Source organism: Pyrus communis, chromosome 1, assembly GCF_963583255.1.
Source record: "Pyrus communis chromosome 1, drPyrComm1.1, whole genome shotgun sequence".
In the NCBI taxonomy this organism is placed as follows: Eukaryota; Viridiplantae; Streptophyta; class Magnoliopsida; order Rosales; family Rosaceae; genus Pyrus; species Pyrus communis.
The window spans coordinates 14,093,127-14,119,913 of record NC_084803.1 but is presented as its reverse complement, the minus strand read 5'-3'; the positions used below and the strand labels follow the sequence as shown (position 1 = coordinate 14,119,913).

Genomic DNA, 26,787 nt, shown 5'->3' with positions numbered 1-26,787 from the left:
AGGAGTGTGGAATTTAATACGCCGGGTTTTACGAGTCTAATGCCGCATACGGGGAGAAAAATGGAAGAATCTTATCTAGCCGGCCGGACATTAGAACTTCCCCTACCGTGGGATATAACACGCAGTGCTTGTACTGCTATCAAAACTTCCCTTGTGATAGAAAGACATCTTCATCCCCGTCTCTATCATTTGGACTAAAAAATCCATCTACACAACTCAGCAGCGTCAACTTCGTAGGTGGTCCGCAAGAAGAAAACTTGAAGTGTACTGGATTGTGTGATGAGAGAGAGAGACACGTTTGTAGTATCCAATGATATAAGTGATTGTTAAATGAAGAAAACAAATAGACGTATAATTGCATACAACCGTTGAGAGGAAATATATTCTTCTCGTTATAACGTTTCTTATTTGTTGCCGGTTGTATACACCGGCGGCCAAGGATCGCCAGAAATAATGGCCACGCTTGCCCTGTCAATCTTGGCAGCAAAAAGTCAGAGGCTTTACGCTACCACAGTCACTGAACACTTATGATGAATACTTGATCAGTTCACAGATGGACTAAAAGCAAAAAGGAGAAGCGCCGCAAAGCACAAGCATAACCATTTGAATAAAGACTGCTTTTATTTCTCAAAGAAAAGAAAAATGAAAGACCATTTATTTATCAAGATTAGAAATCTAAACCAATCATCATAAACATCTGTTTCGGGTTTCTTTTTAGCGCGTTCAAGCTGGCCCGGTACTCGTAACCATGACACAGCACATTCTGCAGAATGTACCTTCCTTGACAAGTCATGACCGAGAGATTAGACCGAGCTTTGCTGTGATGCCTGGTTCACTAGCCGAAATTTATACCTTGAGCAAGTGGTCGTTCAGTCCCGTAGTTGATTGTACTGTCAAAGGATAAGAATTGTTCACGTCATTGATGAAATAACCATGAAACAGTCCAATGATCAGTGTAGATATTCTAGGAAATGCGTAGGCTTAACGAAAGATTACCATGTTGAACGTCTCATGTATTGTTTCCAGGAGTCGCTCCCTGCTTCACGACCACCGCCAGTTGCCTTTTCTCCACCAAAGGCACCGCCAATCTCAGCTCCATTTGTAGGTGTATTTACATTCACTATACCACAATCACTACCATGTGGCCTGCATCGTATTCGAATGCAAAACTATTAAACACTGTAATTTGAAATCTTTATTCATTGTATAATCAGCGTCACTTTCTAGTGTCATTAGATATTATAAACACTTACCCAATCCATTTGAAAATGGTATTCGGCTTGCTGGTGAAAATTGAACTACTCAATCCTCGTGGTACTGAATTGTTCAGTTCAACTGCTTCTTCAAGAGTCTGCACATTTTCAAACAAAAGCCGCAACATTTATCAGAGAAGAAGCGCGTAAAAAACAATAATGCAAGAGAAACTTTTCTTAAGTTAGACCACCTTAAACTTCATAACATAGAGAACAGGGCCAAACAATTCTTCTTTCACCACAGAAGCATTTGAAGCAATCTCAACAATTGTTGGTTGCACAAAATTGCCATCCGACTCTATAACCGATCCGCCTGTAAGGATCTTTCCACGCTGACAAAATAAATTACGTCATGTAGGACATAAGAATCCATTTTCCTCGGTGGGGAGAGTGTGGGTGTGTGTGGGTGTCCACGCTTCTCCAAGAGCATAGAACATGCCTGAGATTTTATGGTTGAAATCCCTTTCTCAAAGTTCTCCCTTGACACCTTAGTATGTACTGGTCCGACTAAAGTTCCCGTCTCTAAAGGATCCCCAATTTTGACTTGCTTGTAAAGTCCAACTAGTTGATCCAACACGTTTTGGTATATACTTTCGTGGAGATGCTGCAGTCCGGTGAAGCCGTACATGCACACAAAAAAAAAAAATTGTATTAAGTTATTTTCAAGTAAAAATCTCAACTTCTTTAACAACATCAAATCACACAAATGGAATTTCTTAGATAAATAGTTACCAATCTACGGCACATTGTGCAGCGCTGACCAGCAGTGCCAACAGCTGCAAAGAAGATAGAACGCACAGCCAGCCCAACATCGGCATCATCCATAACAATTAAGGCGTTGTTTCCACTTAATTCAAGTAAGCATTTACCGAACCTCTCAGTGACAATTTGTTGAACTTTCGCACCTACCTATATTTGGGAATGTGGAACATAAGCAATAGTCACCAGGGTGATGGGAGTAAGAATGTTAAAAGACACATGTACGTGAACAGTGTACCTTTGAGCTTCCAGTGAACGAAACCAGGGGTATCCGTGTGTCTTTTGCTATTGCTTCACCAATTTCAGCTCCTCCACAGAAGGCAGTGAATATAGCACCAGGTAAATCATTTTTCTCAAGAACCTCAGCGATTAGCTTTGTGACAGCAATAGTCACCAACGGAGTTGTTGGTGCACCCTTCCTACAAAACATAAACGTTAAAAGTAGAAATTACATTATAAAGTTGTATATTTCTAATGAAATAATACAACAAAACTCAACGTTTTAGAAGATAATGTCACATAGTTACATAAGATATCTTGTAGTATAACAATGAAACAGTTGGGATATTTTGAATACACTTCAATATTTATCTTATGCTCTGGCATGATTGATTTGATTAAAACTCCAATTCTGAAATCAGGATGACATGTAAACTTACCAGACAACCAATTACCGCAGACTAACGCAATGCAGGCATTCCATCCTAAAGCAACATAAAAAGAAAAATTACAGTTGGAAATCTTGCAGTATAAAATTCCCAATGTATTTAGTGAATTATGGTGACAAATAGAAAAGCAAGGTCAATGCTGATTCTAAATCCTCAAGTTAGTGGATGCACTTAACGTACTAAAAATCCAGCACCATGCCAAAATAGTTTTACATGATAAAGATAACTGTTTAACTTATGTTGCAGACTTATGAAGACAAAGGAGAACAAGAACGCACCAAGAACAGCACATGGGAAATTGAAAGTGGTGATGACACCAACTATCGCATAATCAAACTCAATTGTGTAAAAGAGCATGGTAGAAGTTGTAACAATATACAAATTGATTAAGGTTCAAGGTAAGAACTAGCAATGCACATCACTGTTAAGTGCAATATACAAATTGATTAAGGTTCAATATACAAAGTGATTAAGGTTCAAGGTAATAACCAACAGTGATGTTATCGCATAATCAAACGCAATTGTGTAAAAGAGCATGGTAGAAGTTGTAACAATATACAAATTAATTAAAGTTCAAGGTAAGAACTAGCAATGCACCTCAAACATCATATGATCCGGACCTGCAAACAAAAAACAGAAAGAGGGCCTACTATTTTGAGTTGTACGAAAAATAAAAACCACTGGCTTAGAAACCAGAGGATGATAAAATAGAAATTAGCAAGAAATATAAACTTTGAGCTCACGTTCTGAACGTATGATAGATCCATTCAGTTGTCGACTTTGTCCAACAGCAAAATCACACATATCGATAACCTCCTGCAAAAATTAGTGCCCCGGAATCACTAACAAAGTTTCGACAATGATTATGATAAAAGAAGGGTAAATGATAATTCCATCTTAACTCTAACAGACAACAATAGCGAACAACTGCAAAGCTCATTTGCTACTCAAAAGATGGAAAACATAACAATTTTTTGTTAAAGATATCATATTTTTCAGACCTGAACTTCCCCAATTCCTTCAGCAAGTATTTTTCCCATCTCGAGGGACACAAGCTTCCCCAGATGCTGCAATTTCTCTCGCAATGCATCTTCTATCTGCCTAACAATCTCACCTCTCTTCAGCGCCGGAAGCTGCACTGAAACAACAATAAATTTGTCAAAACAAAGACGAGTTTAAACACCAATTATCAAGTGAAAGAAAAATAACAAGAACTAACACTCTTCCATGTCTTTGCAGCACCATTGCAGCTCCACAGGTCCTCCTCATACTCTTCCATCGACACTTCCGTGACTTTCGCAATTTCCTAATATCCAAATGCAAAAACAACATCATCAGAAAGATTCAAATTCTGGGTTTTTGTGACTGAACTCAAATCTTCGTGTTCTTCCAATCAAAATTACATCTTTACGCAAAAGAAACAAATAAAAAGCAACCATCGATGAAAGAATGGCGATTAATAAAGAAAAACTAATAAGTTTACAATTTAGAAACCTGATTGTTGGAAGGGATGACAGTAGAGATAAATGGGCCGCTCGCCTTCCACTTGCCATTGATGAATCCTCCTGGATTCTCGGGAGCCAGACCGATCGCTCTCAGAAACTCGTGATCTTTCTTGGCAAAACCCATCTCTGCAAATTCAACATCTCTGTGTCTTATGATTCATTTCATAAAAAACAAAAAAAAAAAACACCAAAATCTGAAAACGAAAAAAACCCAAATAAAATAAAAACTTTTTGATGATCACGATGAATTACCGATGATTTGATTTGGATTATGAGAAATAGGGTTGTGAGAAATGGATATGTTGGATTTTGCGGTAATAATTTAGCAGAAATGTTAAGACGTATAATTGAATCAGAGAGTGGGAGGAGGAACGAAGTAGCTGGTTTGCTGGGTTTGTAATTTCGTATAGAAATGGGAGTACTGGAACATTACGACACGCCGCACTTACATAAAAATCCCAACAGGATCCTCTCCGGATGGAAAGGGATTCCGGATCCCTTCCACCTATACGCGTTATCTTTGAAATTTGATCTAACGATTAAAAATATAGATTTATTTTAAAAGTTATAATAAATTTTGCTATTAGATCAAATTTTAAGAGTCCGTATTGTTTGACTAGGTGAAAGGGATCTGAAGAGAATCATTTTCCTCTTCAGATCCTTTTGGTGAGGATCCTGAAAATCCTTGAATCGTGTCAGTTTATCATACATCGTATGATCAGTTTTTATCCGGTACTCTTTGTGTTTAATTTTAAATAAAAATATTCAAAATGATTTTTAATCACGATGTATAATGAATGAACTTCACGAATCCTTAAAATTCTTACAAAGAGGATCCTGATTCTATAAAATCATCGTTATCTTACATGGTATGTACACGTGTCAAGCACTAAAGTGACATGGATTGGAGCGATTATCACATACGAGCATACGCATGAGTTTGCAATGGCACACGACTTCTTGTATTTTTGGTGTCATCGAATCCAACGTTACATGAACTTTTTATTTATTTTATTCATTTTTTTAAAGGACTCGATGGTGTATTTGTCATGATAGTTTATCTTTCAAATGTGGGAAGATTTACAAAGGAGATTTCAACCTCTTTTAGTTATCATTGTGTGATTCAACGTTAAAAATCAAACTCAAAACGTGCTGTATAAAATATAAGCTTGAAATTCATCTCTAATCACTAAGTCACCATGTTGCATGGATTGTAATGACTATCACTTGCAAGCATGCACATGAGTTCACAATGGCATGCGACTTCTTGTATTTTGGAACCATCAAATCAAACATGATTTTTTTGAAGGGACTAGTTTGTGGTTTTATCATGACAATCCATCTTTTTGGGTGTTGAAAAAATTTACAAAGGCATTTCAGCCTTCCTCTAACCACCATCGTGTGAATCGTCAACACAAAAAATTGAACGTACGACATACAATGTGAAATACAGATATAAAATTTGTCTCTCACTACCGAGGCAACTCGTAGTGGTTAGCGTTACATCAATTCGATAATAATTCATTAATCATGGCTCATCTTTTTTCAAGTAATGTCATGCATGAAGAGCAGTGGATTGTCTTCCTACTCGGGATGCCCTGTTCCGCCGGAGGTCCTCTCAGGCCTCTACTTGTCCTATTTGTTGCTGCCATGATGAAACCATTTAGCATATTTTCCTCTCTTGCTCTTGGGTTGAACCTATATGGTGTGGAGGGGCTTTGGGTTATAAAGTGGATCGGTTTTCTCTCCCAGCTTGGGTGGACTGGATTCAGGCGGTCTTCTCTCCAAATTTGTGCAACTCTGATGATACTAAGTGGAGGCAATCTTACATTGTGTTTACGTGTTGGTGTATTTGGAAGGCTCGCTGTGATTTTGTGTTCAATGGGGTGCCCATTTATCCTTCCAAAGTACTGGCTGCTGTCTCCGCGGCTGTGAGTTCTTTTTTTGGTGCGAAGGCAGCGGTAGGGTATAGAAGTGTGGGCGACGGGAGAAGGGATACCCTGGCTTCGCGGTGGTGTGCTCCGGTCTCTCCTTTTGTGAAGATTAATGTGGATGTTAGCTGGTCCAAGGCCTCTAAGATGGGTTTTGTCGGGGTGATAGTGCGGGACAAGGACAGAAAGTTTGTGGCTGCTGCGAGGTACGCTATCAGTGCTCCTTCTGCTGCTACTGCGGAGGCCACTGCGTTGCTGCATGGGTGCCAGTTAGGAGCGGCTTTGGGTGTCAGGTATGTCATTATGGAATCGGACTCCCTTGAAGCTATAAAATGTCTCTCTAGCTCGTTGTCTTTGGGTAGTTGGGAGGCTTTCCCCGTGTTGGCTCGAGTTAAGCAGTTGGGGGGGGGGGATTTTCTTGATTGCCGCTGGTCGTGGGTGCCCATATCAGCTAATGGTGTGGCGCATGAGATTGCGTCGGTTGGTTTTCCGGAGATGAGTGATGTCGTATGGGTCGTAAGGCCCCCATCTTCGTTGGTTTATATTTTGAATAATGATGGGCTACCTTGTCCTCATTAGTTTGGTTGTGGTGGTGTTGGGGATGACGCCTCTACTTGGTGGAAGGGTCTTTGTGGTCTATCCCTTGTCACTGCTTGGTTGTTGTATTGGTGTTTGCCTCTTTGTAGGCTGCTATATATTGGTTTCGTTTGGCGTTCAAAAAAAAAAAAAAAAAACAAATTATGGACAATAACCAAACCCTTTGGCAATTTGACTTGTGTCTCCTGGTGGGTTTTGGTGCGTAGGGTACTAGAGTTAGATCCCGACATATTAAATGGTCAGATGATTCTTATTCAAATGTTTAACTTAAATGATCTACAGTCTAACAATATTTATTTTCTCTTACAAGTGAGAGGTTTTAAGTTTAATTTTCGTCAAAAGCAAATTTAAATCACATTAATGCTCGCCCATTATGAAACTAAATTATTTCCCATTAGATAATATTGCTTGTTAAAAAAAAAATAGACGACCCCAATTGAGCCGGCCCATCCACTGTTGTTTCTAATCTGGCCCGGCCCAGCCCATTGAAAAGTCTTAAAACCTCCATACTACAAGTAGGACAATCTTCCCACCAAACTTTATTGAATTGGGACCAAAACTGGTGATAAAAAATTGCGACTGTTGGTACGCGCGAGTAAGGACACAGTCGTCTTCTTCTGCTCTCTCCTTCCTCAATCGGCAAGCCTCAGGAGAAAGAAACCACGACGAAGCTTCGTTTCTTCTTCTTCTTCCTTAGCACTCTTTCTGTATCTCTTTCCTCTCTCTCTCTCTCTCTCTCCCTCCCTCCCTCCCTCTCCGCAGAAAGAGTGCTAAACCCCTCTCTCTCTCTAGCCAAAGGTACCCTCTGAAACCCCTTCTAATTTCGCTTGGATAATATCAAAATTGTCTTTCTATCACATGAATTTCTCGACCCCTTTATTGAATTCGAGATCTTTTTGCCGATTTCCCATTTGATTGGATCAAAACTCTAGAGTTTTTTCGTTTGCCCTGCTCGGGGGTTCTCGATCGACCCCTGTCCGGGTTTGGAATTCCGAAATTTAGGGCTTGATAGGAGGAGGGTTGGGAATAGAAATCATGATCAAACCCAAGTGGTTTTTTGGGGTGGAAAATTCCAAATTTCGTGGGCTTTTCAATGGAATTTGTACTTTGGCATTGGTCTTCTTGTTCTACAGCCAGGATAGCTTTCTTAGAAACCCTTCTCTGGGTAGTTCCCCTTCGGTTCTTCCTCCTCGATGGAGCTCCAAAGTAAATGGATTTGGTGATCCGGGTCGTCAGGTCGAAATTATTCGCCGGAGGATTGCCGAAGTTGATGTTTCTCCGTCCAATTATAGTGTCAGTGTTAATGGGTCGGATGCCAATTTGATACCAGAACCTAATCCCCAATTATGCACCGGGTTGTTCAAACACGAAGGGTATCGGAGCAAATGTGAGTTCTTGATTGCCCATCCAGAGTGTACTTCCGGTGGGTATTTGAATTACATTCATTTCTTTTACTGCAGCTGTGAGAAAGTTAGCATTTTGGGGTATGTAGTGTTGGCAATTTGGCTAGCTGCATTGTTCTATCTTTTGGGTAATACTGCGGCAGATTACTTTTGTTGTTCTCTGGAGAAGCTTTCGAGTCTCTTGAAGCTACCGGCTACTGTGGCCGGTGTGTCTCTGCTTCCACTCGGGAATGGCGCTCCTGATGTGTTTGCCAGCATTGCTGCTTTTGTGGGTAAGGATGCCGGGGGAGTGGGCCTTAATAGTGTGTTGGGGGGAGCTGTCTTTGTTACTTGTATTGTTGTTGGGACTATATCTCTATGTGTGGCGGATAAGGGGTTTCAGATTGATAAGAAATGCTTTATCAGAGATATATGTTTTTTCCTCTTTACTGTTATGTCTCTTGCCTTAATGTTGATGGTTGGTGAGGTTACTGTCGGGGGTGCTATAGCGTTTGTCTTGATTTACGTGGTTTATGCATTTGTGGTCGCTGCAAACGAGCTTCTGAAGAAACATGTTCGAAAATTGAGGTTAGATGCTGTAACACCATTGGTACCAGTTAGGGGAAGTATATTTTCTCCGGGAAGCGATGAAGAGGAATCTTTATATGCTTCGCTTCTTGAGTCTGAATCAGACAGTGAGGTACCTCAACTCCAAAGTAAGTTGCCACAGTGGATGTGGGCTTCAAATGTGGCAATTTATTCGAATCACGATGTGAAGGCTGGTTCAGACAGTTCAAGGTCATTGTGGGGTTGGAACGAGGATGAAACAGTGAAGGAAAACTCTTCCTCTTTTAGATTTTTATCACTGCTGGAGATTCCGTTGACACTGCCAAGACAGTTGACGATCCCTATAGTCGAGGAGGATAGGTGGTCCAAAGGTTATGCTGTTGCCAGTGCTGTGTTAGCTCCCATTCTTCTGTTATTCTTATGGAACACCCAAGAAGATGTCGGATCTCTGAGCAAGGAAATTGCCTACTTTATAAGCTTTCTCTGCAGTGGTGTCTTTGGCGTTCTTGCATATCGACACACCAGACCGGACCAGCCCCCTCGCAAATTTTTATTTCCGTGGGTTTTAGGAGGGTTTTTTATGAGCATCATCTGGTTCTACATTGTTGCAAACGAGCTCGTTGCCTTGCTGGTGGCATTTGGCGTAATTTTTGGAATTAGTCCATCAATCCTTGGATTGACTGTATTAGCATGGGGAAACTCAATGGGTGATTTAATGTCAAACGTTGCATTGGCAATGAATGGTGGAGACGGTGTACAGATTGCAATGTCAGGATGTTATGCCGGACCTATGTTTAACACACTTGCTGGTTTGGGGATCTCAATGCTGCTTGCATCCTGGTCTCGGAGGCCGGAACCGTACAAAATTCCCAAAGATAACAGCTTGTTTTATACAATGGGATTTCTAATATCAGGGCTTCTATGGTCACTTGTTGTGCTACCCAGGAATGGCATGCGCCCTAACAAGACCTTAGGACTCGGCCTCATAATAATCTATTTGGTATTTCTCTCTCTCAGGCTAGGCACCTCAACGGGAGTGCTATGGTAGATCTATGACGAAGATACCGTGGATTGGTAACTAAAAATGTTATGTCTTGTACAGTGTTGAGTTGGAATGGCAATGCTGATGCTGTTAGTTGCGTCTGTCATTATTGTTAACTGATACTAGATTATAATCCCAGATAATGTACTACAAATTTATGTTAATATGAAAACGAAATTTAGTTTCCATGAATTCGGTTTGCCAACTTGTATACCTTATGATTTTCTGAGACTGTTATTTCTCTGAGGCGTTTTACACCTCTATTTGGTGATGGAATGTTGCGATACTTATTTCATTAATTGGTTTTCCATGTTTGTTGTTGAAGAATGCTTGCTTGGCATAATGTTGTAACGTTTCTCCTGCTTACTATGAATTGGTTAACTGAATCAGGCAACTGAGCTAATGTTTAGATTTCCTGACGCATTCCGATGCCTGTGAAGATGGTCCGAAGGTCCATGGACAGAAATCTTGACCTGTACTCGGTAGGTTACCATCAAAGATGTTAAATTTTGCACTATTATCATTTATCAATCTCTTGCAATCAAATTTCCTATCCCATTAGTTGTAGTTGAACACATATTTCATTTCAGAAATGTCTCCTTTGTTTAAAATTCCGTGTTTTGGAAACTCACAACGGGAATGACATGCTCACGCTTCTGCAGCGGCAGGGCTTCTCCACGAGATTCTATTAAATGGCGAAGTCGGGTAAGAATTCCTCTACATTGTGGAATTGATTTTCACTTTTCATTGCGTATTTATATTGAAACGGATTCTGCATCTACGGTTTAGTACATTGGTGGTGCATCCTTTTGAGAAAAGTAAAAATATATCACCGATTACAAACCAGAGAGTTGCAAAAAATACCTTCTAAAAGCTTTAACAAATGAGTTCCCAGTTAGTAACTTAGTACAGGTTGGGACAACTAAAACATTATCCATCAAACAATCCATGAAAAATGAAAATTGAAGGATTAGCAGCTTCCAAAATGCAGAGAATTGAACTCTGCTGCAGAGTCTATCATGTTTCGACGTGAAATCAAGGAAAGCTTCTCTTTAGAATCTGTAGTAATTTAGCACCTGGTGGATTCACCGTAGATGTAGTCAAGAATCGTAATGACTCCAATGATGAAAGCTTGATCCATGCCTGGTGTCACCACAACATGGTAGAGATCCTTGCTCGCCATCAATTCCTTCTTCACCCCGATCTGTGTTTCAATTTAACCAACGACAAATCCCCACCTTAATCATTTCAGAAGCAATTTACAAAGAAGGAAAGTCTTATAGGTTCGTCTTGAATTCGAATTAATTACCTTTGCCATTGTGTTACCCTTAGAGTCAACAATACTACAATCCTTATCAGGAAAATAGCCCTTGATCTCAAAGTCCCAGTCTTTGTTTTTTGTGGCTTTCGTTGAGATTCTAATTGCTTGAGTCCTTGCCAAACACGAGTTTGGCTCTTTTAAACAGAAAACCATCTGATCCTGTGATCCGTCATAGTCTAAACTATACCCCCTCCATTTCCGATAAATGCTGAGGGCCTCGACCATTGCACCCTGGTACATAAACAAATCTATATGAGTGAGCGGAAACTGATTAAGCATCCCTAACACCTCTTCATGTACATGCCATAATGCAAAATGAAACATGTTTTGTCTTATAGATGCATGTTTGATTGAAATTCTATTTTGAATTTTTTGAATTGGACATATATATGTATACCTTTCGACGAATAAGAAGCAAGGCTTCTCCATCACTGTCCCTCAGAATCATCTCATCCTTTTTCCCCAGAATTCCACATCCATCAACCTTGAAAGAAACCTTCTGACTACAATCCGTAACCACAAAACCACCTCCGTTTATCATTTGTGGCCTCCTCCTTACGACAAGCACAGCCTGAGAAGACGAACAGTACATCTTGCTAATTATAGGCATGATCATATTGTCTTTTGCCCCCATCTCTTTCTTTGCTATCTATATTCAATTATTCTGCTTCGCTCGATGACAAACTTGGAGTTTGATCTCGTTGCTAACAAGGGTCTTTTCTTTTTATACACAAAGCTTAGAGATAGACTAAGAAAAGTAGGAAAGCTTCTTGCCTTAGGGAGGCTTTAGGGTCTAGTGGTTTCTACATTCAAATGTTTTGACTCTGCATATACCATACGCATAAGTTGGAAGAATATCTGAATTCAAATGTGCTTGCTTGGCAGAGATGCAGTTGCTTGTTCGAGATGACGATTGCTGGCCAATGAAACGGGAGAGTTTGCGCTTGGAATCAACAGCTTTCTGCTCAAGGTAAGAGCCTTTTGGTTTAATCTTTAAGAGGTATACCACGTTGCTTAATTTGGCTAAACTTTTTGTTTAATTATTTGAGTTTGGTAGCTCAAAGTCTAGGAGAATATTTAAAAGCGTAAATCTCTTCGAAGGAGGGCGTTCAGGTTCGTTGTTCCTACGTTAACTTGTTTGGTGTCCGATTGGACTACAGTTCAAAGATTCTTTCACATCTTTTTATGACCTTTTGAATTATTGCTAGAGATGCTCGTCACCTTTCAAAGGTTTGCAAAGTTTAACAAAATATAATAATTATGTTAAGTTTGCACTTAATTGCCCCTAAAACGGTGTTTTGGATTGTGTTTCATGGACTTTTCTGACCTACAGTTTAGGGGTTGCTTTCCATCCTTCTATCCTTTTTTTTTCTTCTTTCTTTCTTTTAGTTTAGTTTATGAAAGAGACGTTACGTCATTGAAGGATAAAAATCCCAGACAATACAAGAAGACCAAGAAATGTCATTAACGCTTACGTGAAAGTCAGGAACATAAGCGGCATTCTTATCAACGACATGTTGAAACATAAACAGCTTTCTTATAAGCACTAGTCTTATCAAGATCATGTAGAAACATAATCGGCATTCTTATCAACAACATGTAGAACATGCGCTTCCTAAATACAATTACAAAATGCTTATCTAAGGACAATGGCCTACCATTCAACAAGCCCACATGCCAACACAGATTAGGAAAGCCCATAAAATGTTAATGCAAGTTTGTTCTGTCAAAGAAGATCATGAGTTCAAATCTCATAATTAAATAAAAGAAAGAGCTAGTTTAACTTTTTTATTCTCCGTCTCTGCTTTGGCATCATCAGATAAAAATTGCACTCCCGCTCGTGGACGAACGACCCATTTCCTCTTAAGAAAGAATACTCAAGTACAGTCTTCCATGTTACGTTACTCGGTCGCTCAAGACACACACAAGAAACTCCTACAAATTTCGGATATAAAATAAAATAAAACATTTTTTTTCTTGGTAAATAAATGTTAAATAAACTATAGGTATGATTTTCGAGCCAAGAGCTTTTGCCTGTGATTCTGTGAGGGCATTTTGCCAAACAGGGTAACTATAAGCGTGCACACGTGTGGTGTGTTGCACGTTAGCACGTTAGCACCTTCACGGAGGAGAAGAGAGAACGAGAGAGGTAGTGCCTTGGGCTTTGTAGCCGGAGAAATAGTAGGCCTGGCCCACTCGACACGTTATCAGAGATTCAGAGACCCCTCTTTTTGCCGTAGTACTTTGAGAAGAGCAGGAAATTCTTGATGCGTCGCCTCACCGGCGGGTCCCACTTGGATGAATGAATGAATCAAGGAAATAATAAGAGATTTTTCGGTTTGATCGGAATATAGGATGATACATTATGTATCATTATATAAGTGATGAAATACGTGTGTTAAAAAGTTAATAATTTAAAAAATAAAATTTCTCACTACTTATATAAAAACAAATGATATACCATTTATATATTTCAATCACAATGAAAAATATCTCGCCTACCTCCCTCCCTCTAGAGGCGTGGTCACCCCCACCTATGGCGCGTGGAGTTCAAAAACTATTCCGCAACCGTACGGGAGCCTGACTTGTGTAATTGAATTAATCTGGTTTGGTAAAATTCTATCTCAATTTTGGCAATCTATTTTTACAAAGCTCTTTTTCTACCGTTGGATATTTCACTCACAGTAAAGTTGCAGTCGTAAGTTATGTCAATTGAGTAAGATGTTTTATTTTAGATTGACAAATTCTCACTCCGCCTCATTTTTGGGATCTAGATTATCTACCCTTCTTATCCCATACTTTTTTCATCCACTCCTATATTATGTAGTCACGGTTAAGCCACGTTAACATTTTATATTATTTTTTTATAAAAATAATAAGACAAAAAATAATGGGAATATAAAATGTTGACGTGATTTAACCGTAACCATAAAAATAAAAAGGGATGAGAAGGGTATGGGATGGGAAGGGCAGACAATCCAGTTCCTCATTTTTGACAACCAATGGTTGAGTTTGGGTGGGGGAAGAGTGCATTTCTATGTGTACCAATATGTACGAGCTAATCACAAGTTCGCACCAAATTGTATCATGAAAGTTAAAAGTAGGACAAAATATAACCAAACGGAGATAATTGTCACCACATCAGAGGACTCATTGGTTATTGCCTTGGTAAGTTTGCTTGGTCCTTACGAGTTACGATTTGGTGTGTCACTGGGTGTGAACAACAATGATTTATTGGAAATATTACGGAGATTCTCGCAAAAGTGATTTTTTATAGACTTTCTACCACTTTATATTTGTGGCACAATTTCTATGCCAACATGATAAAATATTGTGTTAAAAACATGAGATGACAGAAAGTTCATAGAGAGTCTTACTTTGAGATAGTCTCCTCAGCATTTGTTATGACTTATATATGCATTTTTGGAACAACAAAGTCAAGCTTTGGATACCAAATTGGCAAATTATTGTATTTTTTTTTTAACAAAAGATATTATCTACACTCATATGGTGAGAGAGTGGGCTAAGCCTTACAATGAGCTAGCAATATTTTGGTTCAAGTTCGCATTTGGCGATAATCGAATATAAAACTTCTCACTTACAAGTGAAGAGGATATCACTTACAAGTAAAGAGGATATCACTTACAAATAAAGAGAAATATCATTAGATTGTACAATGAGCTAGCAATATTTTGGTTCAAGTTCGCATTTGGCGAGAATTGAATATAAAACTTCTCACTTACAAGTGAAGAGGATATCACTTACAAATAAAGAGAAATATCATTAGATTGTACAATGAGCTAGCAATATTTTGGTTCAAGTTCGCATTTGGCGAGAATCGAATATAAAACTTTTCACTTACAAGTGAAGAGGATATCACTTACAAGTGAAGAGGATATCACTTACAAATAAAGAGAAATATCATTAGATTGTAATATTAAGTGACTCCTTGTACTTTAAGAGAGGCGTAGAAATACAAAGTCAAAAGTCACGTGGATTGAACTGTGGGACTATACATTTTCATGTATAATTTGAAACAAATCTAAGTAATGGGCCAGCTGTAACTGAGATTATGGACCATTTTTACTGCTGGATAATTGAAGCCCAATAAATACAAGTGTGTCTGCAGGTACAGTGTAATACAAGGGTCATATGGTTTAATTCAGACTAGCAGAGAGTATACACTTTATATGTGTGAATAATTTATTTTAATAAGTGTATTTTTTTTAATATTACATAATTATTATTTTTCTTCCTTATGTAAATATTGTGTATCAAAAGTGAGGGTAAAATTAGAAAAATAAGTATAAAAAAGAGGGTAAAATAGGAAAAATAGGGATATGGTTGTCATTTTGTCAAAAGGTACAAAATTACTATTTTGCCCTCATCATGCCAATATTGTCCGTTCAAAAATGAGGGCAAAATTAGAAAAAGTGAGGAAAAAAAGTTGACAAGGGCTCTTTTTTTAATAATAGTATAGATTAAATTTCTGACTGTTCATCTTGACAAAATGATCTTGGTGAAAGAATATTTTCAGTAAAAATGATCTTGGTGAAAGAATATTTCTGACTGTTCATACTTTGGGGTTGGGGTTTAGAAATTAAAGTAAAAATGATCTTGGTGAAAGAATATTTTCAGTAAAAATGATCTTGGTGAAAGAATATTTCTGACTGTTCATACTTTGGGGTTGGGTTTTAGAAATTAAAGTAAAAATGATCTTGGTGAAAGAATATTTTCAATCCACAGCGAAAAATTAAAAAGATATGTGAGAAGTAAAAATGGATGTGTGAATAACATTATTCTATAAAAAAAAAATTCTCTAAATAGGAACTTGTGCGTAAAAGGACTATTATCACTGTCGTTTTTGTATAAGATGCAGTAAAAAGGTGGCCCCCAAAGTTGAAGGCCAATGAGACCACCCATTTGACAAACTTTCATCTCAATAATTTGGTTTGGACATACTTGTTGAGACAAAATTTCAATAGAAATGTGGCCCTATCACCCTATTTGGGACTACTTGTATTGGAGAGTGTAAACGAGTAGGGATGCCTAGGACGATAGTCGCAACGTAAGCGCATGGAAGAAGAATTGAGTTATTTATTTATTTATTTTTTTTTTTTAATTTATCTTGTTTAATCCCTTATCAAGATTCAAGACGACATTGTTTTGGTCATTTTTTTTCAGCATCTGTATTTTGCTTTTCTCCTCCATTTCAAATCGACTTCACCCAAAATTTTCACCCTTCCCTCAAATTTCTCTATCCAACTATCTTCCTTAATCCTTTCATGGAAAATAACCCATAAGTTTTTCACTAGAATTTTTTTTTTTTTTTTTTTTTTTTTGAATATGTTGTGTTAGTTTATATGTCGAGATAACTTTACTCTCTGCTTTTTGGTCCATATAGTTTTGATTTTGAAAAGTGTAATAATGTAATTTGTTTATTTTTGCAATTATTCAAAAATGGCTAGCTTGGTAATTAAAGAATGAAATCTAATGTGGTAGCAATGTGTATTGTCAATTTAGACCATCTTCAAAAGAGATGCCAAATCCTAAGCGGAATGTCATGTAATCAAATTTGAAGGTAGGAGTAAACTCCAACCGATATGTCAATCTTTTGTGGATTGACATATGAGAAAATGTGATGTCAAATATTTTTTAATTATTTTATTATGTGGATCCCATTAATGCACCAATCATAGATCTTGAAAATTTATTTTAATTGATTTCTTTTTAAAATAGGTCTTACAAATATCGTTTATAACAAAAAAACATATCGGTTGGATAAATAGAAAATCTGACATTGTCACGTCAACCATCAAATTAATATTTGATATTTATCTTTTGACGTCTGCATTGGAGATGCTCTTAGACATTTCAAGTGTGTTGACTTTACAAGAAAGAGTCACTCATGTGCACATAAATCAATAAGCGGAAAGTGAGGATATCACATAAAATAATCAGAGTGTTCATGGTCTTTTATGGATCTGGATTTTTGTTTTAGACATGTTTATGGATCTGAATTGTTATTTTAGTCACGTTAATATGTGATTAAAAAGTTAGATGACTTAAAATGTCGAAGATGCATGTATCGCCACACCAAATATTTCTTCTTCAAGTAAACGAAGTTAATGATTTGAACTGCAAAATTAAAAAAAGTAAATTAACCATGCCAACATCGGAACTTCAAACACTAAATGAAAAACTACTCTATTTAATTAAAAGTGTAACATCATCTAAAAATTAAGATAAAAGTTGATGCCGCAATTTTCATGACACGAACATATTATTACTGTAGCATCTCGCTTCAATTGTACGACGTACATTTCTATCCACATAAGGTTAAATTTTCGGCAAATAACGTCACAATAGTAATATACATGTACCATAGAAGTCCTCCAATTACTGTGGTACAAGATAAAGGTAAAATTGACACGAGCTTTTACCCAGATGGTTAGTTATTCTCAAAATCAGGGCTTGATTTGTCCAAGTCTCTGTTTTGCCCAAAAACTTCTGATTTCCCCCTTTTTTCTATTTTCTACGCAGCAGTCACGTGCTGTCTGAGGTACTCCCCATCGTGCTTTTCGCTTCTTCCTCTGCAAATCCTGCAACTCCCTCACCCCTTCAATCTAAAAATAATACAAATTCAAACAAATTTATTTATTTAAAAACACACACAAAAAGCTTTAGTTTTTACTTGTTTAAGTTGTTTTTCTACAAATTCAACCCCAAAAATCTCACTCAAAATATTTGCCAAGTGTGTTCGTACGGACACTTGCAGTAGCAGGCTTTTTTTGCACAGCCGTCTTTACTATTACCATTACTATTACTATTGGTTTAATTAATTAATTAATTGAGTTAATTAACTGTCTCTGCAATTACCAAAACATGCAAACAAAACCCAAGTTGGATGCGCCTCGAGAAGGAAGAAAACCAAAAACCCATCTTTCTTTTTTGAAAAACAAACATTCATTCACTCCATTGAGCCCTGTGAGTTGTGAGAATTTTGAATAAATGGCTGCCCCTTTTTGTAATTCTAATTAATACTGCTACCCTTTTGATTGCGTTTGATAAAGTTTAAATCTTTAAACTTCCCCATTAATCCCCTTCTGTTTGCAGAGCATTTATTCGCTGTACAACTTCTCTTTTTATCTTTTTTGGTTCTGGGTCGTAATTTTTATCCTTGTCAGAGACCCTAGTTACTGCTTTCTACCGTTTCATTTCTACACCTACCATCATTTGCTTTGCCGCTTCATAAGTGCTTTTCTGCCGAGAGCTTTTGATTGATGAGCTTTTTTTTTTTTTTTTTTTTTTTTTTTTTTGTGTAATTACTAATCGCTGCAACTGCAGTGCTTCTATCAGAAGCATTATTGTTACAGCTTTTCTCTCTGTAATCTCCGCTGTCGTTTTCTTCATTTGGGGTCTGAGTTTTAGGTGATTTTGCAACTGGGTTTTGATTACTATTTGAAATGGCAGCTCCTTCTGGTTGCTCTGCTTCTGTGCCGTCACTGCCACCGCCACGCCCAAAGTCGCCGCCGCAGTATCCTGATTTGTATGGGAAGCGCAGAGAAACTGCCAGGGTTCAGATGCTTGAGAGGGAGATTGGTTTTCTTGAGGTAACTCTGATTTTTCAATTTTCTTTTACTTTTACTAATTAATTTAACTTCTTTGAGTTGAAAAATTAAAACTTTGAATATAATTATCATTTGGGTTAAAATGTTAATTAAAGATTTCATGCCCTTTCTGTCTTTGTTAAATGATTCGTTTTTTCAAATCATTCTTGGATTAAAAAGCATTTCTTTTCTTGATTTGGACTGGAAAAGCTATGCTTTTTCTTTAATCTCATTGGCTTAATTATGTGAACAGTGAAAAGGTAGGACTTTCGGTTTTGTGTACGATAAAACCATGATTAAGATAATCTTCCCTTGAGGATGTGCTCATAAAGCAAGACAATATCCTGCTTTAACACTTAGCTTAAAGTTAATTAACATGGAAATGATCAAGTTAAAATCATTTGGTTGAGAGTGATCCTAATTTACTACGAACCATTTCAATGTTGTTTTGTTTTAACTTTCAAGGGATTAATTAACTCTAAAGTTTCGGAACTTAATGTAGTCGATCCATTTAGTAATACTCCTCTGTTTGCTTGGTATAGAAAGTGTTGGTCAGTTATATTATGCAGGTGACAGTAATTAACTTCGTTTAGCAGCGCGAACCCCACCGGCGTGGAGGAGGAACTCCGCGAACTTTTCTCACCATTTCTGTATAATCTTCACCGGCTGATCCAACCTGAATTAGTGATAGTGATTTAGAATTAGTTTCATAATTATTGAGTTTTAGTTCCATAATGGGTGGTATTCTGTTCTCCTGTCACTTTGTGCACCCAAAAGTCTTTGGCAGGTTTTCACTGACTTCATTCGGTAGGAAAGGGATCCTCTCCTGATCCCTTTCCACCTAATCCACCTAGTTCGGCATCTGGACCGTTGAAATTTGATCCAACGGCTACAATTATTATCACTTTAAGGAGCCTCTGTTTGTAACCGTTAGATTAAATTTCAACAGTCTGGATCCTAGACTAGATGGATTAGGTGGAAAGGGATCCGGCCCATTCGGTAACCCAATTATGTTTAACAGATCAGCCAATAATAACAAACAAGTTCGTTGACCAATCGATAAGGATGGTCTTTGTGTGCATATATAATCCATGTAACCTTAACCGGATTAGATTAACTCCGACGCATTAGAGAAATTTAAGGCGTTTGCAACTTGAGCTCAAAACGTTTCATCTCTCATCTTTCAATGCTAATGTGGTAACTTTCCACTGAATAATTGAATTTTCCATCGTAAACAAACCAAGGTAGTTTTCATAATTTAAGTCCTGCGTATCTGCAGCCGAAATGCCGCTTTTAATCATTCATGTCATAGAGTTTGCAAACAGAAAAGATATTCATTTAATATATCATTGCTGTTTACTTGGTTCTTCTTATTTGGTTTATGTGGAAGTTAAACAGTTACCTTATTTGTTTGCAGGACGAACTGAAATCTGTTGAACGGCTTCAACCAGCATCGAGATGCTGCAAAGAGTAAGTCACTCTTTCCGTTACCTTTTGTAGCATCTAGTTCTCAAAATTTGTACTAGAAGAATTCGAACTGAAAACGTACTAATTTTGTTAAATCTAGTCTCTGTACATGTAGTGTGAGTAAACTGATTGTGGATTGAATTTGACTATTTGGCAGGATTACTGATTTTGTGGTTGCAAACCCAGATCCGTTAATACCTACGTAAGAACAACTTAAACAATTTTTTGTAAAGTTTAGCGCCCCTTGCGTGGAGTAAATCAGTTTTCTCTCTTTCTAACAGGAATCGAAAGAAACGCCGGTCCTGTCGCTTCTGGAAATGGCTATGGTACCATTTTTTCCTTTTGTCTTAATGATTTATGTTACTTTACGAGTTTTTAATTCTCTAGTTTTGATTCTCTGCTCCTTATTAAGTTGAAACTAAGTTTATACTCGACAGTGACTGCAATACAAAAAAAAAAAAAGTGGTAATCTTATAGAAACATTGAGGGAAGAAGTCTTCTAACACTTCTGAATTATTGAACTTTTGCGTTCAAATAGCAGTATTGGAAAGGTAAATTTGTTCCGAATATGACATAAGTATGTTTGTGGTACAGCGGAATGCCCTGTTTCAGCTGCTCATGGATTTGCTGTTGCTGCTGCGACGGGTGCTCTCTTCACCTAGAAATGCCACGCTGCTGTGACTGCGGCCCATGTAACTGTAATCCGTGTGCCTGCTGTCGGCTACCAAAGTGGCGATGTTGCTGCACATGTCCCCGGTCCAACTGCTGCAAAAATATTTCATGCAGCAGGAATTGTTGCATTTTTCCATCGTGTTCATGTCCCGATTGCTCTTGCGGCAACTGTTGCAAATGGAAATGCTCTTGCCCTAAATGTCCGAAGGTACGCCCACGTTGCTGTTGTAGAATAACCTGTTGCAACCCTTGTAGTATATGTTATTAGTATTTATACTTTCAGTGTGGAAGCTTTGTTTTGCCTTTTTAGTCTAAATTATGCAAATATTTGAGAGATACAAAATTTATGTGAGCTATGAAGTAAATTTTAGAGTATTGCCCCTGGACTTTTTGCTCTCTGTTGAGGAAATGTTTATCTATGAGTAGATTTGCAATGGTTTTTACGACAAATTTGTACCTTCGTACGCAAGGTAGGTCTTAGACTATCAATACGTAGAAACAATTATGTATGAGAATTTTGAGTTTAAAAAGAGTGTCTAATTGTTTATCGTCTCGTTAGTTTGATTTCGATAAAATGGCGTTCATAGCGATGGTGCTAGACGAATCAAACTCAAGCAGTTTGATTCCTATATATGAGAATTAAACTTGCATAAACTACTGTAGAAGTCTTTTAACTTGTTCACGCGATGGTGAAAAGCCATACCTATAAACATTGGCAATGTCAACTCCCACCCAAATTCAACCCACCCACCCCATTGAACTGCTTTCCTTAAAAGCCGAAATCCCAAAACCAAAAGCACTTTCTAGCCCAACAGCAGAAAAAAGCCTAAAATCTCAATCTATCAACTGCGTCCATGCAAAAGCAACTGGGCTTTTCACTTGGTGTTGTGGGTTTGACCACATGATTGACCCGAATCCCGACCTTGATGTTTTCTCTGCACCCTGCGAAGCCACAAATGTGACCGTGTACTTCTGCTTCTCTCCTACATTGTTGAACACAAGCCTTGTGGGCTTCACGATGGTCCTCACCATCGAAGGACTGGTCACGGCGACTCTGTATACAGATCCGGCAGGCCCGACATTCGTCAATTCCCGGGTGTAACTCACAACCCTTTTCTTTTTGTTCCAGAACACGACTGAGAACGAAGGGTAGTTGAGCTGGCCCGGGTCCGAATACTTTCTTGCACAAGTAACATTGGGCCTCTTGACAATGGCTTGCACATGCTCATTGGTGTACTCCAATGAGCACAAAAATGCAATGTAGTCCTCGGTAGCAATGTCATAAACCAAGCCCGGTGACAGCGCCTTCGAGGGGTCAACGTGCCCGGAGCCGTGAGCCCACGGGTTCGAAATCGTGCCATCGGCCGCGTCTCGGAGAGGGGCCTTGGTGTTGTCATGGGTGTAAGCTGTGGTCATTAGGGCAGATTTCACAGCACTTAGACTCCATTCCGGATGGGCCGCCTTGAGCAATGCTGCAAGCCCACTAATGTGTGGGCATGACATTGATGTACCTGCGACAAAATCACAAAGGTCGAGTTAACATCATCAACGGTCCGGTGCGTATGAACGGTTCAAATTTAATCCAACAATTGCAATTATTATAATTTTTAAAGAGTTTCATATTTATATTTAGAGTTGTTGAATTAAATTTAGACGGTTCATATGGACCGGTCAGCGAATCCCCATCTGAGCTAAGGAGAGCTCTTCCGATCAAATCATGTTAACAAACTAGCCGTTACCTGAAATGATGTTGAACTGGCTCTTCCTTTTGTCCTCCTCAAGCCCCGTGAGCCCGACTGCCTCTGACCATGCCGCCAAAATATTGACACCTGGACCAATCACGTCCGGCTTCAAGATCTGGGGGTTCACCATATTGGGCCCCCGTGAACTAAACGCCGCCACGACCGGTGACGGCCGTACATTTAGCACAGTCCTTCCGAAAGTAATCACAGCCGTCGGATTGGGATCGTGCTGAGCATATTCCCTGATTTGGTCACCGACTCGTCTCCCGACGGCAACTGCAGGTAGCAAATGACTATCAGCCACCAACTCCTCACCGCTGGCTGCGGTGTTGGCCAGTATCATCCCAATCCCCCCAGCTGCGCGCACGACGCCACCTTTCTCGACACGTGCGTTGATGCCTCGGTCGCACATCACCACTTTCCCACGAACCAAATCCGGGTTGAGCGAACCCGGCAGGCACAAGTTACTAGAGCTGTTGGACCCCCTGTTGTAAACCAACTGGACCGGTTTGTTTCCCATTCCGGTCCCGCTGTAAAGCGAAACGCCAGTGAACCGGAGTTTGTTGCCTAACAAAGCGTAAGCCGGGAAATCCCGGTCCAAGGTCCCGGCTCCAACGGTCATGATCCAGGGGGCTGTGTTGGCCAACGAGGCTCTAGTGGGCCCACTGTTACCGGCAGAGCAAGAGACGAAAATACCCCTTTCCATAGCCGTGAACGCGCCAATCGCGATCGTGTCGCGGTAGTAGGGAGCGGAGCCACCGCCTAGGGAGAGTGACAAGACGTCGACGCCGTCAACGATGGCCCGATCCATGCCCGCGAGAATGTCTGACCCGAAACACCCGGTGCTCCAGCAGACCTTGTAGGTGGCGACGCGCGCGTGAGGGGCCATTCCGCGAGCCGTTCCGGTCGCGTATCCGAGGAGGCTGGCGTTGGCCACGAGGGACCCGGCCGCGGTGCTGGAGGTGTGGGTACCGTGACCGTCTCTGTCGCGCGGAGACTCGACTTCCCTCGGTTTTCTCAAGTAGCTCCCACGGGAGGCCATGTGGTAACCTTTCGAGAAGCTCCGAGCTCCGATTAGCTTCTTGTTGCAAAGCGTTGCCGCGAAATCGGGCCCCGATTCGCACTGGCCCCGCCACCGGGTAGGGATCTCGGGCATTCCGGTGTCGTCGAAGCTCTTGGACTCGGGCCAGACCCCGGTGTCGAGAACTCCAACGATGACGTCATTCGAGGCCTGGTTCAAATCCTGGGTCGAGTGACCCTCCCAGAGCCCCGATTCGGTATCGAGACCGAGAAACTCGGGGGTTCGAGTGGTGTGAAGGTTGTAAACCGTGTCTTCGTAGACGCCGATGACGGAGTCGGACTGGCGGAGCAGCTCGGCCTGCTCCGGATCTAAGGAGGCGGCGAAGCCATGGTAGGCATCGGTGTAGGTGTAAAGGAGGGAATCTGAGTCGGAGGAGAGGGATTGGAGGCTGGCGGAGTACCAGTCGTGGTGTGTGGCGTAGGATTCCGGCTTGGAGTGGTGGTTCATCTGCACAATGTAAGTCTGCTTCGCCATGGCTGAGAAACATGGGAGAAGAAGGAGCAGCACTCCGAACCAGAAGGCCTCGGCGGCCATGACTAAAAAGCTTGAGCTGGGTAGATTTAGTATATCCAAAATGTAGAAGATGAAGAGAGAGTGAGAGTACAGTCGCTCTGTGGCTGCGACTGTCAGAAAGGATAAAAGAAGGTGGAAGGAGAAAAAGAACGTTGTCGGGTTTAAAAGCATGCGGGGATCTGGAATGCGACATTCTATTGGGTTTAATTACTCCGATGCCATTTTAGTATAATAAATTAATAATAAATCACAATTTTGTTTTGGTTAATATATAATTTTAGTTTAATAGTTAATTATGATTAGTATCATGGAATTTCGTGTGTAGTATCATGGGACAATATCGACATGAGCTGGAAGCGCGTCTCTTGAAGGGTCCATTGCTGAATAGGATTTCTGTTTCATGTGAGAGAAGATAATGGAATTTTAATTACTAACACCAACTTATGAACATAGCTCAAATTCTAGTAAAATGATATGTTAATTTTTCTCACCGCTGTTATCTGAATAATAACCGATGATTGTAAGATATTTTCGGTGAAACTTGATATAGAAGAATTCTAGGATTACGAGATTGCACTTATTGTAATAATTTCTAACCATTCTCTCCCTTAGTCAAATTAATTGAATATACTAGCCTGATGATGTATATCAAAATGTACAAATTTTTATAATAATTGGATTATAGTTTAATCCACTCGAGTTTCGAATCATGGATCTATCCATATTATTCACGTTTGTTAGTTATTTAGTACTATACAAAATCACAATTGTAAATCAAGGATTGGACATGATCCCCTTCGTCGCATTTGTACCCAAATTTTAGTGCAATGTACATGATTGTACGTAAAACTAAATCAACTTGTGTTGCAGGTGGTATAAGATCATGGCAGCCAATATAGAAGGGTATTTTCATCCCAAATAAAAATATAACGTTTTCTTTATCAGACCCGAATATAATGATGTAAGAACAAGTCCACCCCTAAAAAAATGCATCAGCACTTAGCCTATTTAATCCACTCAATAAACAGTGGTAGAACCCAATGAACATTGACAGACCAAATGCATCTCCACCTCTAACAAAAAAAATAGCCTAATCAATTTTATTATTAAAAAAAAGGGTAAGTCTGGAACCTCCACGATTCCACTAGAACCCTCTATACTCTCCCTCTGCATCCTCCTCAATTTGTTTCTCCGATCATCCCCAAACGCCAACTCTTACCACTCCCAATGTGTCAACCTCCCTTTACATCTCTCTATCTCTCTCTGATGCAGGCCAAGGACTAAAGGTGTTATTACATAAAATTACTGGCAATTGGGATTTAAGTTTTATAATACAATACATGCATTTTTAGAGTTATACTACATGTATCTAGCTTTCAATTTGTGGCTTATGGAATTCCTAGGTTAATGACATTTTATGAAATCATTTAGTTTGTTAGGAGTTATATTGTAAGCCTTTATTTTTATGTCTGATGCAGGGCGTAGCGGATATAAATGAATTAAAATGATAGATAGAATAGATAGGTAGGGTCCACTATCTCTTAATGCGAGGAGAGGCCTGAAAATCCTTTAAACTTTGATTCTAGTACCAGCCTACAACATAGACACTAGAAAGAACAAAGTAGCAAACTCTTACAAAGAGAAAGGTACATAAAAACGAGTTTACAACTCAAATATCAATATGATAATTCTAACAACTTCCCCCTTCTTCTTTACAAATACAAGTATTTATAGGCTTACAAAGTGAAAAATATGAAAAGACATAAAAAATAAAGGTTTACAATATAACTCCTAACAAACTAAATGATTTCATAAAATGTCATTAACCTAAGAATTCCATAAGCCACAAATTTAAAGCTAGATACATGCATTATAACTCTAAAAATGCATGTATTATATTATAGAACTTAAATCCCAGATGCCAGTAATTTTATGTAATAACGCCTTTAGTCTTTGGCTTGCATCATTCTCGTGGGGTTGGAGAGAATTCGTCATTGAATTCGGATCATCATTTGATTTGGTGCGATAAAATTGAACTCTGCCAGTCCAAACAAATAGATATTTGGAGCATTTAATATTGACTGTTGAAGTGTGAAAAGCACCCTTAATAGCATATCTCGCAACCTTGACATTCTCTTTCATTTGATTTATAATGTCAATGAAAACTTTAGAAATTCTGAAGTAGAAGACATCAACCTCAATTAAATCAACATATCCAGAAGTTTCCAATCAACTCATTAAATCATGAAACTCCAACTTCAAAAATTCTTTGTAATCAACATTTTTAATAATTAGACAAGATTCCATATCAACATTTCGTTGAGCCACACAAGAACCTTGATAGCAAACGTAATAAGTACCATATGGAGAACAATCAAACTCGGGAGGAAGATCAAAATTTCCGAGACAATCACCTGAATAATTTTCACAACATATTGGACATGAACTATCCAAGCAACAATCAAATATTAGAGGAAGGTCCAAATTAAGATCTTCATCTAATGGCATCTATGACATGCTGAATATAGCATCACCCATGGATCAAGCTGATGCTCTGAGATCAACTAATGTTGGATGCAGCAGATAAAAACAAATAAAATGAAAAAAGAAAACTATCATATTGATATTTGAGTTGTAAACTCGCTTTTATGTGCCTTTCTCTTGTTTAAGAGTCTGT

At 39.0% G+C, this 26,787-nt stretch overlaps 5 protein-coding genes across 7 annotated transcripts; 2 read left to right on the top strand and 3 right to left on the bottom strand.

Moving 5' to 3' along the window:
• Positions 1 to 602: 602 nt before the first annotated feature.
• On the bottom strand, positions 603 to 4,673 carry LOC137747329 (aldehyde dehydrogenase family 7 member A1-like). The gene is made up of 15 exons (XM_068487431.1): positions 4,438 to 4,673; positions 4,175 to 4,311; positions 3,900 to 3,986; positions 3,682 to 3,813; positions 3,424 to 3,496; positions 3,278 to 3,300; positions 2,959 to 3,016; positions 2,680 to 2,716; positions 2,251 to 2,431; positions 1,986 to 2,162; positions 1,693 to 1,857; positions 1,445 to 1,585; positions 1,254 to 1,351; positions 997 to 1,146; positions 603 to 890 (listed from the first exon to the last, which is right to left on the bottom strand). Exons 2-15 carry the CDS (start codon positions 4,307 to 4,309, stop codon positions 836 to 838), a joined length of 1,512 nt encoding a protein of 503 aa, XP_068343532.1. The 5' UTR covers positions 4,310 to 4,311; positions 4,438 to 4,673; the 3' UTR covers positions 603 to 835.
• A 2,587-nt stretch (positions 4,674 to 7,260) lies between these two features.
• On the top strand, positions 7,261 to 10,403 carry LOC137744338 (cation/calcium exchanger 4-like). The gene is made up of 3 exons (XM_068484177.1): positions 7,261 to 9,736; positions 10,095 to 10,186; positions 10,295 to 10,403. Exon 1 carries the CDS (start codon positions 7,749 to 7,751, stop codon positions 9,708 to 9,710), a length of 1,962 nt encoding a protein of 653 aa, XP_068340278.1. The 5' UTR covers positions 7,261 to 7,748; the 3' UTR covers positions 9,711 to 9,736; positions 10,095 to 10,186; positions 10,295 to 10,403.
• Positions 10,404 to 10,493: 90 nt separating this feature from the next.
• LOC137744346 (protein LURP-one-related 6-like) lies at positions 10,494 to 12,089 on the bottom strand. Its single transcript, XM_068484182.1, has 3 exons — positions 11,423 to 12,089; positions 11,014 to 11,256; positions 10,494 to 10,908 (listed from the first exon to the last, which is right to left on the bottom strand). The coding sequence occupies exons 1-3, from the start codon at positions 11,657 to 11,659 to the stop codon at positions 10,774 to 10,776; spliced, it is 615 nt and encodes a 204-aa protein (XP_068340283.1). The 5' UTR covers positions 11,660 to 12,089; the 3' UTR covers positions 10,494 to 10,773.
• A 5,439-nt stretch (positions 12,090 to 17,528) lies between these two features.
• LOC137738764 (guanine nucleotide-binding protein subunit gamma 3-like) lies at positions 17,529 to 21,255 on the top strand. 3 transcript variants are annotated; one of them, XM_068478248.1, is made up of 6 exons: positions 17,529 to 17,587; positions 18,499 to 18,638; positions 20,053 to 20,105; positions 20,260 to 20,304; positions 20,384 to 20,428; positions 20,697 to 21,246. In XM_068478248.1, the coding sequence occupies exons 2-6, from the start codon at positions 18,609 to 18,611 to the stop codon at positions 21,040 to 21,042; spliced, it is 519 nt and encodes a 172-aa protein (XP_068334349.1). In that variant the 5' UTR covers positions 17,529 to 17,587; positions 18,499 to 18,608; the 3' UTR covers positions 21,043 to 21,246. The 3 variants fall into 3 exon arrangements, with proteins under 3 accessions (XP_068334349.1, XP_068334356.1, XP_068334343.1); XM_068478255.1 differs by lacking the exon at positions 17,529 to 17,587 and adding an exon at positions 17,738 to 18,012; XM_068478242.1 differs by lacking the exon at positions 17,529 to 17,587 and having other exon boundaries at positions 18,333 to 18,638; positions 20,697 to 21,255.
• Positions 21,256 to 21,409: 154 nt separating this feature from the next.
• LOC137738753 (subtilisin-like protease SBT1.8) lies at positions 21,410 to 24,426 on the bottom strand. Its single transcript, XM_068478232.1, has 2 exons — positions 22,514 to 24,426; positions 21,410 to 22,285 (listed from the first exon to the last, which is right to left on the bottom strand). The coding sequence occupies exons 1-2, from the start codon at positions 24,279 to 24,281 to the stop codon at positions 21,609 to 21,611; spliced, it is 2,445 nt and encodes an 814-aa protein (XP_068334333.1). The 5' UTR covers positions 24,282 to 24,426; the 3' UTR covers positions 21,410 to 21,608.
• Between the last annotated feature and the right edge of the window lie 2,361 nt (positions 24,427 to 26,787).

What these genes read in the sequence shown, in the direction of transcription:
- LOC137744346 (XM_068484182.1), bottom strand. Translation starts at nt 11,659, where the DNA reads ATGGGGGCAAAAGACAATATGATCATGCCTATAATTAGCAAGATGTAC. An exon ending in TGCTTCTTATTCGTCGAAAG is followed by an intron (nt 11,257 to 11,422) that starts GTATACATATAT and finishes TTTATGTACCAG; the next exon opens with GGTGCAATGGTCGAGGCCCT. An exon ending in AGGGTAACACAATGGCAAAG is followed by an intron (nt 10,909 to 11,013) that starts GTAATTAATTCG and finishes ATTGAAACACAG; the next exon opens with ATCGGGGTGAAGAAGGAATT.
- LOC137738764 (XM_068478242.1), top strand. Translation starts at nt 18,492, where the DNA reads ATGGCAGCTCCTTCTGGTTGCTCTGCTTCTGTGCCGTCACTGCCACCG. An exon ending in GGGAGATTGGTTTTCTTGAG is followed by an intron (nt 18,639 to 20,052) that starts GTAACTCTGATT and finishes ATTTGTTTGCAG; the next exon opens with GACGAACTGAAATCTGTTGA. An exon ending in GCATCGAGATGCTGCAAAGA is followed by an intron (nt 20,106 to 20,259) that starts GTAAGTCACTCT and finishes ACTATTTGGCAG; the next exon opens with GATTACTGATTTTGTGGTTG.
- LOC137744338 (XM_068484177.1), top strand. Translation starts at nt 7,749, where the DNA reads ATGATCAAACCCAAGTGGTTTTTTGGGGTGGAAAATTCCAAATTTCGT.
- LOC137747329 (XM_068487431.1), bottom strand. Translation starts at nt 4,309, where the DNA reads ATGGGTTTTGCCAAGAAAGATCACGAGTTTCTGAGAGCGATCGGTCTG. An exon ending in TTTCCCATGTGCTGTTCTTG is followed by an intron (nt 2,717 to 2,958) that starts GTGCGTTCTTGT and finishes ATGTTGCTTTAG; the next exon opens with GATGGAATGCCTGCATTGCG. An exon ending in GCACAATGTGCCGTAGATTG is followed by an intron (nt 1,858 to 1,985) that starts GTAACTATTTAT and finishes ACCGGACTGCAG; the next exon opens with CATCTCCACGAAAGTATATA.
- LOC137738753 (XM_068478232.1), bottom strand. Translation starts at nt 24,281, where the DNA reads ATGCTTTTAAACCCGACAACGTTCTTTTTCTCCTTCCACCTTCTTTTA. An exon ending in CCAGTTCAACATCATTTCAG is followed by an intron (nt 22,286 to 22,513) that starts GTAACGGCTAGT and finishes ATTTTGTCGCAG; the next exon opens with GTACATCAATGTCATGCCCA.